This window comes from Suncus etruscus, chromosome 1, assembly GCF_024139225.1.
Source record: "Suncus etruscus isolate mSunEtr1 chromosome 1, mSunEtr1.pri.cur, whole genome shotgun sequence".
Classification (NCBI taxonomy): Eukaryota; Metazoa; Chordata; class Mammalia; order Eulipotyphla; family Soricidae; genus Suncus; species Suncus etruscus.
In genome coordinates, this window is record NC_064848.1 from 62,694,131 (window position 1) to 62,709,661 (window position 15,531).

Sequence of the window (15,531 nt, forward strand, 5' to 3'; positions counted from 1 at the left end):
CAAGAAGTCGCTCCCTGTCTTGGGGGACCATATGGGAAGCCGGGTGATCGAAACCGCGGTCCGTCCTAGGCTAGCGCAGGCAAGGCAGACATCTTACCTCTAGCGCCACCGCGCCAGCCCCTGATTTATTTAATTTTTAATTTTTTTTTTTTTTTTGAGCCACTACCCAGCAATACTCCTAGTTACTCCTGCACTCAGGAATCACTCCATGCGATTCTAGAACCATATGAGATGCCAATGATAGAACCTAGGTTGGCTATGTGCAAGGCAAGTGCCTATCAGATGTGCTATCACTCAAGGGATTTGTTTTATTTTTTTATTTTTTTTTGGTTTTTGGGCCACATCAGCGGGTGCTCAAGGTTACCTCCTGGCTTGTCTGCTCAGAAATTGCTCCTGGCAGGCATGGGGGATCATATGGATGCTGGGACCATATGGGATTCGAACCACACTTTGTTGGTCCTGGGTCGGTTGCTTGCTAAGCAAATGCTCTACCACTGTGATATTTCTCTGGCCTTCAGGGATTTATTCATTTTAAAGTGGCCACATCTGAGAGTATGGAGGATCATGTACTGAAGACTAAACATGCTCCTGTGGCTTGCACTCTACCATTTGTGACTTCTTCCTGGCCCCCTGGTGCATTTAGATGGATTTTCTTCTTGGCATTCCATTTACTGACAATGGTCAAGCCATCCTAAATGTCTTTGTTCAATACAGCAGTAAACTATAAACTTGAGTATCTTCTCTCTAGGAAGAGAAGAAACGGTTTTTCCTTGAGAATATTGTCACTGAATAGTTCACATTCGACATTTTTTTTTTTTTTTTGGCCTTACCTTATTTGTTTTTTGGGTCACACCCCATGGTACTTAGCTCTGCACTTAGACATTACCCCTCACAGGTTTGGAGGACTATATGGGATGCCAGAGATCAAACCCAGGGTGATGTATGCAAGGCAAATGACTACCTGCTGTACTCTGTTCCCTGAACAGCGTGTTTTAATTCATTTTTGGCACCTCCCAAATGGTGCTCAAGGATCAGGGTCCCTGAGTGGGGTGGGAGTGTACTCCTGGCAGTTTTTGATCAGTTGAGTAATGGTTCAATGCAAAGACCTGTGGATGCAGTGTTGGTCAGGTCCTGTGGTGCTAGGGGCCACCGGGGGCCACACCTGGTGATTGGGGACCTCCTGGGTCATACCTGGAGATTCTTAGAGAACCACATGGATTCAGGGATTGAACTGGTCCCTTGTGTGCACCTTAATTCCTATACCATTTCTTTGGCTCCTAAACAGGAATATTTATTTTATTAAAAAATTTTTTTTATCAATTAAATCACCATGAGTTAGAGTTAAAATGTTGTTGATATTTGAGTTTTGGTTATAGTGTTTCAACATAGTTATTTCCCCAGTGTTGATTTCCCATCACCAATTTAATTTCCCAGTTTATTCTCTAATGGTCCCCCATAGCCAGTGCCCATTCCAGCCTGCTTCTATAGAGACACTTGTAGGGGTGTCATGAAAATTACTTTACCAGACCTGGAGAGATAGCACAGCGGTGTTTGCCTTGCAAGCAGCCGATCCAGGATCTAAGGTGGTTGGTTCGAATCCTGGTGTCCCATATGGTCCCCCCATGCCTGCCAGGAGCTATTTCTGAGCAGACAGCCAAGAGTAACCCCCTGAGCACCGCCGGGTGTGGCCCAAAAACCAAAAAAAAAAAAAAAGAAAAAGAAAAAGAAAATTACTTTACCTTTTTTCAGCATCCCAGTTTTTGTCTATAGTTATTTATTTCCAACTATTATTTTTAAATTATTGTTGTTTTTTGTTTTGTTTTGTTTTGGGCCACCTGGTGTGGCCCCAAAAGCACACCCACAAAGCCAGGGGTTCCTCCTGGATCTTCACTCAGAAATTGCTCTCTGGGAGGCGTGGGGGACCATAAGGGTTGCTGGGAATCAAACCATGTCCATTCTGGGTCAGCCCGTATGTAAGGCAAAACGCCCTCCCATTGTGATATTGCTCCGCCCCCCCATTTCCAACTATTATTGTTATAGTGATCCCTTCTCTGTCTTAATTGCACTTTCCACCCATTTTTATTGTCTTTGGATATTATTCTCATATTCTTTTTTTTAATACCCCCCAGAAGAGTGTGATCATTCTATGTTGAACAGGGATTTTAATCTTTCTTGGTCAGGGTTGGGTTTCTTAGAAAGGGTTTAGTGACATAGAGCACTTTTAATATTCATTTTTTCCTGTGTATTCACAGAAATTCACAGTTTAAACTTGCTCTTGACCCAGATTGCATTTGCTTATAATTGAACAAACAGCACTGAGGAGGAAAGACTTCACGCTAAAAACTTTCCTTGTGGGAAGCTGAACAGTTAGTTACCAGTGTTCCTTTATATAGACAGACTTATGTAGTTTTTGGAAATGGCTAGAGGTGGGATGTAACAGAAGGAAATTAGTATGGAGTTATAAAAATACTGTTTTTTTCCTCCAGGAAAATTTGCTTTTTGATGAATGTCATAAAATAAAGTTGATTGACTTTGGTCTCTGTGCAATACCCAAGGTAAGTGCAGACAAAATACATGTATTTTCTTGTTGTGCACTCCTTTCTATGTTATTTTTTGTTAAATACCAGCCAACTTTTATTGTGTCTGGTTGAATCACAAAGTAATATTAAGTTTCATCTCTTTTGCCAACTTCTTTAGATCAGTGATTTGCAACTGGCCCAACTGTGGCCCCTCCAGAATATTTCAGTGGGATTCTGGGTTAAGATCACATAAATTGGGGTTTGTGACTTGAGACCAGGAGACCTACTGTCAGGATGGGAGGGACCATAGGAAGGAAAGCAAAGTTGGAAGTGGGTCATGGTGGGGAGAAGGTTGAGAGCCACTGTTGAAGTTGCTCCTGATACCATCCATTCCCCCCCCCCCCCTTCAAATTATGAAGGAGAACAAGATGATTCAAGTTCTGTGGTTCTGTTGGAAAAAGAAAAAAAAGCGGAGAAGTCCATCTAGAGGCTATAAACATCAATATAAAAGAAGAAAGGGAAAAAAGAAGAAAACAAAAAACAAAACAAAACAAAAAATACAAGCAAATGACAATAAAATACAGCAACAAAATAAACAATAAAACAACTACCACAAGAAAGAAAAAAAGGGAAAAAGAAAAGAAAAAAAGAAAGGAGGGCTGGTGTGAGTTGCTTGCTTGAAGGATTGTCTTCTCAACCTTTGACTTTGAGTATGTGTTTGATTTGATTCAAATGTGCTTCTTGCAGGCAACAAAATGTTGAATTCAATTTCTGTTTTGTTTCTCCACTCGTTGTCTCTTAATTGGTACATTTAGTCCATTGACACCATAAAAAGAATATTGCCATGTAATTTTGTACTATCTTTTTGTAGAAGTTTGGAGTCTTAGTGTGGTTTGTCTTGCCTTATAGTACCCACTTTAGTCTTTCAAAGTTGATATATGAGTCTCTAAAGTTCCTCAGCTGTTCTTTATCTGTGAAGCTATGTATCCTTCCTCCAAACCTGAATGAGAGTCTGTCTTTATGAAGTATTGTGGTTAGGCATTCTTTTTTTTTCCTCCACTATATCCCACAACTCACTGCCTTTGGGCCTTGCAGAGTTGTTTGTGATAAATCTGATATAGATTTTTTTGTTTGTTTGTTTTTGGGTCACACTCGGCAGCACTCAGGGGTTACTCCTAGCTCTGTGCCCAGAAATCGCTCCTGCCAGGCAAGGCAGAATATATGGGATGCTGGGATTTGAACCACTGTCCATCCTGGATTGGCTGCATGCAAGGCAAATGCCCTACAGCTATGCTATCTTCTGGCCCTATAAACCTTTTTTTTTTTTTTTGGCTTTTGGTTTTTGGGTCACACCCAGCAGTGCTCAGGGGTTACTCCTGGCTCTGCTCTCAGAAATCACCCCTGGCAGGCACAAGGGATGCTGGGATTTGAACCACCATCCTTCTGCATCTAAGGCAAATGCCTTATCTACCACTGTGCTATCTCTCCAATCCCAATTCTTTTTTTTTTTTTTTTTTTTTATTGAATCAATTGTGATCTATAGAGTTGTTCACAGTTGAATTTTAGATATACAATGAGTCAGGGCCCTTCTCACCACTAGTGTCAACATCTCTCCACCAATGGACCCAGAGTGCATCCTATACTACCATACCTTGCTCCCTGGCCTACCAGTATAACAGACCCCATTAAGTTTAGATGATTAAAGTTAAAGTTTAGGTCCCTTGATTCTATTATCATTGACTTTGACTTGGGTAGTTAGTTCCTTGCTAATGCATCCGAAACCACTTTCCTCCGGGCCCCCAACCTTTATTCCTTTCTTCTTAGTTTTATAGAAAAATATGGGAATATATGGTAAAATGAAGTAATCCGTGTCCCAAGGGTCTATGAAAAAGGCAGGAGCCCCAATTTAAAAGATAAGAGATAAAAAAAATACAAATAAAAATAAAGAGAGGGGTGTGTGTGTGAGAGAGAGAGAGAGACACTGCTGCTCAGGGATTACTCCTGGATAAAAAATTACAAATAAAAATAAAGGGAGGAGAGTGTGTGTGTGTGTGTGTGTGTGTGTGTGTGTGTGTGTGTGTGTGTGTGTGTGTGACACTGCTGCTCAGGGATTACTCCTGGCTCTATGCTCAGAAATCGCTCCTGGCAGGCTTTGGGGACCATATGGAATGCCAGGGGTCAAACCGGGGTCGGTTCTGGGTTGGCTGTGTGCAAGGCAAACACCTTATCGCTGTGCTATCGTTCCAGCCCCTAGTTTGTTTATTTATTTATTTTGTATAGGCACAGCAAAATATGGGGAAAATATAAAGGAAAAACCTTTCGCCTAAAAACAGAAGCATCCTGGCATAAGACCAACTGTAGGCTCCAGGCATACTAAGTTGTCTAACCCCAAAGTCTTTCACAATCATGGTTTTGCGGGTCATGTTTCTGTAATTAGAGACCCTTATTTTTGTATAGATCCTATGTCAAAATAACGATGACCCGGAGTGTCTTCTGATTTCATCTTTCCATTAGGTGGCAATGCAGAGAACCATGCCCTGAGAGCAGGTTGTTGTCACCAAGTCATCAGGGTGTCATATGAACCCACTCTGGAACAAATTGATGCCAGGGCAGCATTAGACTTCTTCCCTGGCAGAAGTTCGATTCCTGTTGCTGGTGTAGAAAACAGTGCTGATTCCATTGATGGGGTCCAAGGTTCAGGGAGAATGGGCAATGTCTGATCTTCTGAAGCCTAAGCCAAGTCACTGTGACAAGTGTTCAGGGTGTAAGGCCCCACTGCATTATAAAATGTATGTGTTCCTATCCCTATTAGGTATGAATTGTTTGCATATGTAAAATCTGCTATAAATCTTAAGGATGTGCTTTTGTATATACTTTCATTTTTGATCTTGCTGCTTTCAACACGCTGTCTGTGGTTTTCTTTATTATGAACTTGGATGTGCCTTGGGGTGTTTTTATTTGGGTTTCTTTTAGTTGGTACTCTGGGTATTCAGGATGTGGATGCATGTTCTCTTCAGTTCTGGGACCTTCTCAGCAATGATGTCTTTGTTGTTTCTTCATAGGAGTTTTCTTCCTGGTTATCTGGGACCCCAACAGTTTTATATTGTTTCTGTTAAATTTATCCCAAATTCTATTAGTGTCTGTTCAATTAGTTTGATGATTTTCTCCATCTTCTGTTCATTTATTTTGAGGCTATATTTTCCTTCTTGTTGTCTGGAGGTTTTCTTTACTTTATCTTTGAGTTTATTGATTCTGTCCTCAGCAGCTATTACTTTGCTGGTGAGACCTTCCAATGACTTTTTCATTTTGCTTACCAGGCTTTTCAGTTGTGGAATTTCTGTTTGTATTTTTCTCATTTTTCTCTCAGATTCTCCTTTGTTTTATTGGCAGTCCATTCCATTGTTCGTTTGAGCTCATTGAACATCCTAAATATTTCCACTCTGAGCTCCATTTCAGAGAGGTGATGTCCTAGTTGATTAGTATACATTGGGTGTACAGGATTGCCATCTTTACCTAGTAGGCATGGTAGGGTTTTGTGTTGCTTTACCATGGTACCCTGTCTCTCAAGGTGCTTCTTTTCTATGTCACTATCAGTCTTCTCTACTGCCAAGGATGTCTCAGGGGATTTTGTATGGGTAAGAGATAATTTGTGGCTGCATAGAGCTTAGCCTGCATGGCCTCTGACCTGTGTGGATGGCTAGGCTACAATTCCTGTTGTTGTTGGGGCCACTCTTGGTGGTCCGCTCCATTGCCCATACTCACCACATACAGCTTTGTCACTGCAGGTACCTTGGTGGTTGTTGGGGCCGCTTTTGCTAGTTCTCTGTTTTAAGTATTTTGCTGGCCCCTCATGTGGTGCATTTCTATTTAGATTTGATTTCTTTTCTTTTTTTTTTTTGTGTGTGTGTTTTTTGTTTATGTTTTTTGGGTCATACTTAGATGTGCCCAGGAATCACTTCTGGCAGGTTTGGGGGACCAGATGAGATGCTGAGGATCGAACCCTGGTAGGCTGTGTGCAACCCACTGTTCTATCACTCCAGCCCCAAGGTATGTGACTTCTTGGCCCTGTACTTACTAGGGCTGTGCTGCTGTAGGCACCTTTGATACTGCTGGGATTGCTCTCACTAGTCCTCTGCATGGCCCTGCAGGTCACCAGGTCACTGCCATTTTATTTATTTGTGGGTGTTTTTTAGGGCCACATCCAGGGGCACTCAGGGGTTACTCCTGGCAGGGGACCATGTGGAATGCTAGGAATTAAATCTGGGTCAGCCACATGCAAGGCACACACCATACCCTGCAGAGGCATCATGCTCATTGCTGGTCTTTGCCTATTCGTAGACCCAGTAGTTGAAGTCACTCCCATTAGTGCTTGGAGGACCTGCAGTGCCAGGGATAGAATTAGGCCTCCCACATGTGAAGAACATCCACAGTTCATAATTATCTTCCTGGTAAAATTAACCCATGCACATATATATATATATATATATATATGTACACACACACACACACACACACACATGCACGGTTTTGACTGGCAGGCACATAAAGATAGAATATTCCATGAACAGATGAACTGGTATAAGTCCTGCCTTCACAAATTTATTTATTTATTTATTTATTTATTTATTTATTTATTTATTATTTATTTAGCTAGTAACTAAACCTAGGCCCTCATGTATGCAATTCAATTGCTCTATCATGGAGCCTCATTCCTGGGTTGGCCACATGTTTATAAGTTAGGGTTATGTAGTCATTAGGTGAGGCCTTTGTTTATTTAGGAGTTTTTGGGGCCAGGCAGTGGCGCTAGAGGTAAGGTGCCTGCCTTGTCTGCGCTAGCCTTGGACGGACCACAGTTCGATCCCCCGGTGTCCCATATGGTCCCCCAAGCCAGGAGCAACTTTTGAGTGCATAGCCAGGAGTAACCCCTGAGCGTTACCAGGTGTGGCCCCAAAACCAAAATAAATAAATAAATTTAGGAGTTTTGAGAATTTAGTGCAAAGCTGCTCTTTGTTATTCAAATATAGTTGATTTTAGATGACAATACTTTCCTTATAGAAGAAGGGAAAAACTTACATGCCCTCTAACGTTTTCTTCTCTTATATTTGCTTGATTTATTCCCCGTAGCACCCCAGCATGGCTTCTCTCTGAGAGGACTATGACTTACTGACTTTGGTCTTCCTTGTGGTGTTGTTGGAGGCTTCCTCTTGACTGTACCACGAATAGTCCTTTCAGTCTCTAAACAGCACTGTCTGCATTCATTAACAGTGTGGAAATTAAATAGAAAAAAATCTGGAGACAGCCTAAGTGCCCAAAAAATAGGTGACTGGATAGAGAAGTACATATACACATTTTATTTATTTAATTTTACTTTTTTGGGCCACCTACGCACTGTGCTATTGCTCCAACCCATCGTATACACACACACACACACACACACACACACACACACACACACACACACACACACACACACACACACACACACACACACAATGGAGGGGCTGGAGAGAGAGCACGGAGGTAAGGTGTTTGCTTTGCACGCAGAATGTCGGTGGTTTGAATCCTGGCATCCCATATGGTCCCCTGAGCCTGCCAGGAGCGATTTCTGAGCATAGAGCCAGAAATAACCCCTGAGCGCTGCTGGTTATGACCCAAAATCCAAAAAAAAAAATTATGTATACACACACACACACAATGGAATACTAGCCATAGGAAAATGAAATCATGCAGATTTCTGCTTTGGATCTGGATCATATCATGTTGAGTGATATCAATCAGAGGGAGAGAGACAGACACAGAATGATCTCTCTTATATGTGGGGTATAAAGAAACTTTGTATGGGAAAAAATGTGCAAAGGCAAGAGAAATGATGACAAGAGCTGATCTTCTGTAGAAAGTTTGCCACAGGGCCCAGGGTGGAGGAATAAGTTAGGGAACACTAGGATTGTGGTGGAGGGGAAAAGTATCTGCCACAGAGGTACATTAGTGGAGGGAAATTAGTGGGGACATTGATAGAGGGAAATGGAACCTGGTAAAGGGATTGGTGTTAGAACATTATGTCAGAATCTCAGTATTGAATAACTTTGTTTATTTTTATACTTTTATATTTGATAACTTTTTATAACTATAACTAATATTCACTGAATAAAAAATTAAAATAGTTATAATTACAGACTTGTCTCAGCCTTTCTTAGTTCTGTGATTATTTCCTGTCCTCATCAGAATGAGTTTGGTGCAGAGGGAAGCAGATTGTATCCATTTTGGTTGCATATCTGTTTCTTTCTGGTTTTCCTCTCCCTCTTTAACCTCTTCAAATAGTGGAGGCCTGAGTCTGAGAACCACATGATCGAAGGCATGTTTTTGACTGGCAGGCACATAAAGATAGAACATTCCATAAACAGATGAACCAGTGTAAGTCCTGTCTCCACAGGAAGCAGAGAAGGATGTCTGTGACAGACTGCATTAGCTTTTTTTTTTTTTTTTTTTTTTGTGGTTGCAGAGAAGGATGTCTGTGACAGACTGCATTAGCTTTTTTTTTTTTTTTTTTTTTGTGGTTGCTGCAGAGCCTGCCACATAGACACCATCTCAAAAGACAGGTTTAGCTGAGATGGAATTGCCTCCGTTTTTTGTTTAGGTTGTGAACATGTCCTGGGTGTGTTGTAGCTCTAAATGAAATCTCACAGTTTCACAAGTCCTTTCCTAGTTGTAGAACTCTTTTAAGTGTTAATGTAGTATCATATTGCCCTATTTATTTTTATTTTTTTTGCATTTTTGGGTCACACCCGGCAGTGCTCAGGGGTTACTTCTGGCTTTGCACTCAGAAATCGCTCCTGGAAGGCTGGGGACCTGTGGGATGCCGGGATTCGAACCACGTCTGTCCTGGTTCGGCTGAATCCAAGGCAAATGCCTTACTGCTGTGCTATCTCTCTGGCCCTGTATTGCCCTATTTCTGTGGGAAGGCAGAAGATAATAAGTTCCTTTTTTTTTTTTTTTTTTTTTTGGGTTTTTGGGTTTTTGGGCCACACCCGGCAGTGCTCAGGGGTTACTCCTGGCTGTCTGCTCAGAAATAGCTCCTGGCAGGCATGGGGGACCATATGGGACACTGGGATTCGTACCAATCACCTTAGGTCCTGGATCGGCTGCTTGCAAGGCAAACACCGCTGTGCTATCTCTCCGGGCCCCAAGTTCCTTATTTTAATGGGTCTGAAAGCTAAGGTCATGATTTACAACCAAATCTACAACTGAATTTAGAAAATACACTTCTGAAACCTCTTTGGGTACTATATTGCTTTCTTTCTTTCTTTCTTTCTTTCTTTCTTTCTTTCTTTCTTTCTTTCTTTCTTTCTTTCTTTCTTTCTTTCTTTCTTTCTTTCTTTCTTTCTCTTTCTTTCTTTCTTTCTTTCTTTCTTTCTTTCTTCTTTCTTCTTTCTTTTCTTCTTTCTTTTCTTTCTTTTCTTTCTTTTTCTTTCTTTTCTCTTTCTTTTCTTTCTTTTCTTTCTTTCCTTTCTTTCTTTCTTTCTTTCTTTCTTTCTTTCTTCTTTCTTTCTTTCTTTCTTTCTTTCTTTCTTTCTTTCTTTCTTTCTTTCTTTCTTTCTTTCTTTCTTTCTTTCTTTCTTTTCTTTCTCTTTCTTTCTTTCTTTCTTTCTCTCTTTTTCTCTTTCTTTATTTAAACACCTTGATTACATACATGATTGTGTTTGGGTTTCAGTCATAAAAGGAACACCACCCATCACCAGTGCAACATTCCCATCACCCATGTCCCAAATCTCCCTCCTCCCCACCCGACCCCTGCCTGTACTCTAAACAGGCTCTGCATTTCCCTCATACATTCTCAATATTAGGACAGTTCAAAATGTAGTTATTTCTCTAACTAAACTCATCACTCTTTGTGGTGAGCTTCCTGAGGTGAGCTGGAACTTCCAGCTCTTTTCTCTTTCGTGTCTGAAATTTATTATTGCAAGAATGTCTTTCATTTTTCTTAAACCCATAGATGAGTGAGACCATTCTGCGTTTTTCTCTCTGACTTATTTCACTCAGCATAATAGATTCTGTGTACATCCATGTATAGGAAAATTTCATGACTTTATCTCTCCTGACAGCTGCATAATATTTCATTGTGTATATGTACCACAGTTTCTTTAGCCATTCGTCTGTTGAAGGGCATCTTGGTTGTTTCCAGAGTCTTGCTATGGTAAATAGTGCTGCAATGAATATAGGTGTAAGGAAGGGATTTTTGTATTGTATTTTTGTGTTCTTAGGGTATATTCCTAGGAGTGGTATAGCTGGATCGTATGGGAGCTCGATTTCCAGTTTTTGGAGGAATTTCCATATTGCTTTCCATAAAGGTTGAACTAGACGGCATTCCCACCAGCAGTGGATAAGGGTTCCTTTCTCTCCACATCCCCGCCAGCACTGTTTGTTCTCATTCTTTGTGATGTGTGCCATTCTCTGTGGTGTGAGGTGGTATCTCATCTTTGTTTTGATTTGCATCTCTCTGATGATTAGTGATGTGGAGCATTTCTTCATGTGTCTTTTGGCCATTTGTATTTCTTCTTTGTCAAAGTGTCTGTTCATTTCTTCTCCCCATTTTTTGATGGGATTAGATGTTTTTTTCTTGTAAATTTCTGTCAGTGCCTTGTATATTTTAGAGATTAGCCCCTTATCTGATGGGTATTGGGTGAATAGTTTCTCCCACTCAGTGGGTGGCTCTTGTATCCTGGGCACTATTTCCTTTGAGGTGCAGAAGCTTCTCAACTTAATATATTCCCATCTGTTAATCTCTGCTTTCACTTGCTTGGAGAGTGCAGTTTCCTCCTTGAAGATGCCTGTAGTCTCAGTGTCCTGGAGAGTTTTGCCTATGTGTTGTTCTATATATCTTATGGTTTGGGGTCTGATATCGAGGTCTTTAATCCATTTGGATTTTACCTTCGTACATGATGTTAGCTGGGGGTCTAAGTTTAATTTTTTGCAAATGGCTAGCCAGTTGTGCCAACACCACTTGTTGAAGAGGCTTTCCTTGCTCCATTTAGGATTTCCTGCCCCTTTATCAAAAATTAGGTGATTGTATGTCTGGGGAACATTTTCTGAGTATTCAAGCCTATTTCACTGATCTGAGGGTCTGTCCTTATTCCAATAACATGCTGTTTTGATAACTATTGCTTTGTAGTAAAGTTTAAAGTTGGGGAAAGTAATTCCTCCCATATTCTTTTTCCCAATGATTGCTTTAGCTATTCTAGGGTGTTTATTGTTCCAAACAAATTTCAAAAGTGCCTGATCCACTTCTTTGAAGAATGTCATGAGTATCTTTAGAGGGATAGCGTTGAATCTGTATAACGCCTTGGGGAGTATTGTCATTTTGATGATGTTAATCCTGCCAATCCATGAGCAGGGTATGTGTTTCCATTTCCGCGTGTCCTCTCTTATTTCTTGGAGCAGAGTTTTATAGTTTTCTTTGTATAGGTCCTTCACATTTTTAGTCAAGTTGATTCCAAGATATTTGAGTTTGTGTGGCACTATTGTGAATGGGGTTGTTTTCTTAATGTCCATTTCTTCCTTATTACTATTGGTGTATAGAAAGGCCATTGATTTGTGTGTGTTAATTTTGTAGCCTGCCACCTTGCTATATGAGTCTATTGTTTCTAGAAGCTTTTTGGTAGAGTCTTTAGGGTTTTCTAAGTAGAGCATCATGTCATCTGCAAACAGTGAGAGCTTGACTTCTTCCTTTCCTATCTGGATTCCCTTGATATCTTTTTCTTGCCTAATCGCTATAAAAAGTACTTCCAGTGCTATGTTGAATAGGAGTGGTGAGAGAGGACAGCCTTGTCTTGTGCCAGAATTTAGAGGGAAGGCTTTTAGTTTTTCTCCATTGAGGATAATATTTGCCACTGGCTTGTGGTAGATGGCCTTCACTATATTGAGAAAGGTTCCTTCCATTCCCATCTTGCTGAGAGTTTTGATCAAGAATGGGTGTTGGACCTTATCAAATTCTTTCTCTGCATCTATTGATATGATCATGTGGTTTTTATTTTTCTTGTTGTTGATGTTGTGTATTATGTTGATAGACTTATGGATGTTAAACCATCCTTGCATTCCTGGGATGAAACCTACTTGATCATAGTGGATGATCTTCTTAATGAGGTATTGAATCCTATTTGCCAGGATTTTGTTGAGGATCTTTGCATCTGCATTCATCAGCGATATTGGTCTGTAATTTTCTTTTTTTGTAGCATCTCTGTCTGGTTTAGGTATCAGGGTGATGTTGGCTTCATAAAAGCTATTTGGAAGTGTTTTCGTTTGTTCAATTTCATGAAAGATTCTTGCCAGGATTGGTAGTAGTTCCTCTTGGAAAGTTTGAAAGAATTCATTAGTGAATCCATCTGGGCCTGGGCTTTTGTTTTTGGGCAGACTTTTGATTACCATTTTTATTTCATCAATGTGATGGGGGTGTTTAGATATGCTACATCCTCTTCCTTCAACAGTGGAAGATTATAAGAGTCCAAGAATTTATCCATTTCTTCCAGGTTCTCATTTTTAGTGGCATAGAGTTTTTCAAAGTAGTTTCTGATTACCCTTTGAATCTCTGTCATATCAGTAGTGATCTCTCCTTTTTCATTCCTAATACGAGTTATCAAGTTTCTCTCTCTCTCTCTTTCTTTGTTAGGTTTGCCAGTGGTCTATGAATCTTGTTTATTTTTTCAAAGAACCAACTTCTGCTTTCATTGATCTTTCGGATTGTTTTTTGGGTTTCCACTTCGTTGATTTCTGCTCTCAGCTTTGTTATTTTCTTCTGTCTTCCTATTCTTGGGTCCTTTTGTTGAGCATTTTCTAGTTCTATGATTGTTTTTTGGGTTTCCACTTCGTTGATTTCTGCTCTCAGCTTTGTTATTTCCTTCTGTCTTCCTATTCTTGGGTCCTTTTGTTGAGCATTTTCTAGTTCTATTAGCTGTGTCATTAAGCTACTCAGGTAAGCTCCTTCTTCCTTCCTGATGTGTGGTTGCAAAGCTATAAATTTTCCTCTCAGTACTGCTTTTGCTGTGTCCCATAAGTTCTGATAGTTTGTGTCTTTATTGTCATTTGTTTCCAGGAACGTTTTGATTTCCTCCTTGATTTCATTTCGGACCCACTGGTTATTGAGTATGAGGCTGTTTAACTTCCAGGTGTTAAAGTTTTTCTTTTGAGTCCCTTTGGAATTTACAAATAATTTCAGAGCCTTGTGGTCAGCGAAGGTAGTCTGCAAAATTTCTATCCTCTTGATATTATGGAGGTATGTTTTATGTGCCAGCATGTAGTCTATCCTGGAGAATGTCCCATGTACATTGGAGAAGAATGTGTATCCAGGTTTCTGGGGATGGAGTATCCTATATATATCCACTAGGCCTCTTTCTTCCATTTCTCTCCTCAGGTCTAGTATATTCTTGTTGGGTTTCAGTCTGGTTGACCTATCCTGTGTTGACAAAGCAGTGTTGAGGTCCCCCACAATTATTGTGTTGTTATTGATATTGTTTTTCAGATTTGTCAACAGTTGTTTTAAATATTTTGCTGGCCCCTCATTTGGTGCATATATGTTTAGGAGAGTTATTTCTTCCTGCTCTACATACCCCTTGATTAATATAAAATTTGAGTATAAAATTCTTGAGTATAAAGTTTGCATTATCTGATATTAGTATGGCCACTCCAGCTTTTTTATGGGTGTTGTTTGCTTGGATAATTTTTCTCCAGCCTTTTATTTTGAGTCTATGTTTGTTCTGACTATTCAGGTGCGTTTCTTGTAGGCAGCAGAAGGTTGGATTGAGTTTTTTGATCCATTTAGCCACTCTGTGTCTCTTAACTGGTGCATTTAGTCCATTGACGTTGAGAGAAAGAATTGTCCTGGGATTTAATGCCATCTTTATATCGAAATTTGGTGTGTCTTTTGGTTAGTCTTGTTTTAAATTAGGTCTTTCAGTTTTTCTCTTAAGACTGGTTTTGAGTCTATAAAGTTTCTGAGCTGTTTTTTGTCTGTGAAACCATGTATTCTTCCGTCAAACCGGAAAGTGAGTTTTGCTAGGTACAGTATTCTAGGTGAAGCATTCATTTCATTCAGTCTTGTCACAATATCCCACCACTGCTTTCTGGCATTGAGTGTTTCTGGTGACAGGTCTGCTGTAAATCTCAAGGATGCTTGCTTGAATGTAATTTCCCCTTTTGATCTTGCTGTTTTCAGAATTCTGTCTCTATCTGTGGGATTTGTCATTGTGACTAGGATGTGTCTTGGGGTGGTTTTTCTTGGGTCTCTTTTGGTTGGTACTCTTCGAGCATGCAGGATTTGATCACATATATTCTTTAGCTCTGGAAGTTTCTCTTTAATGATGTTCTTGACCGTTGATTCTTCCTGGAAATTTTCTTCCTGGGTCTCTGGGACTCCAATGATTCTTAAGTTGCTTCGTTGATCTTATCATAGACTTCTATTTTCATCTGTTCCCATTCTTTGACTAATTTTTCCATTGTCTGTTCATTTGCTTTAAGTTTTTTTTCCAATCTCTCCTGCTGTATGGAATTGTTATGTATCTCATCTTCCACAGCACCAAGTCTATTCTCAGCTTCTGATACCCTGTCCCAGAGCTTATCCATTTTGTCATTCACTTCGTTTACTGATTTTTTCAGGCCTGTTAGTTGACATGTTATTTCAGTTTGGAGTTTTGTGATTTCTGTCTTCATATTTTCTTGATTCTTATTAGTGTTCTGTTCCACTCTATCCATGGTTTCTTGGAGGTCTTTGAGCATCTTCCATATTGCTAGTCTAAAGTCCTTATCTGAGAGGTTGATTAGTTGGTTGGTCATTAACTGGTCATCAGAATTGTCATCTTTATTCTTTATGTCTGATGCTGGCCTGCGTTGTTTCCCCATTGTCACACTTGTATTGTGGGTTTTTCTACGTGTTGTGATGGTATTCATTGGTTATATGATGCAGGCAGCACACTTCTCTGGCTTTTTCTTTTCTGGATGGGCCGACTTGCCTCCAAGGTAGGGGAGT

At 40.2% G+C, this 15,531-nt stretch overlaps 1 protein-coding gene across 1 annotated transcript in view; it reads left to right on the forward strand.

The window, feature by feature from the left end:
* The window catches only part of MELK (maternal embryonic leucine zipper kinase), an 84,763-nt gene that overhangs the window by 16,327 nt on the left and 52,905 nt on the right, over positions 1-15,531 (forward strand). Inside the window, 1 exon segment of the mRNA XM_049772528.1 lies at positions 2,487-2,555. Coding sequence (XP_049628485.1) covers positions 2,487-2,555 — 69 coding nt within the window.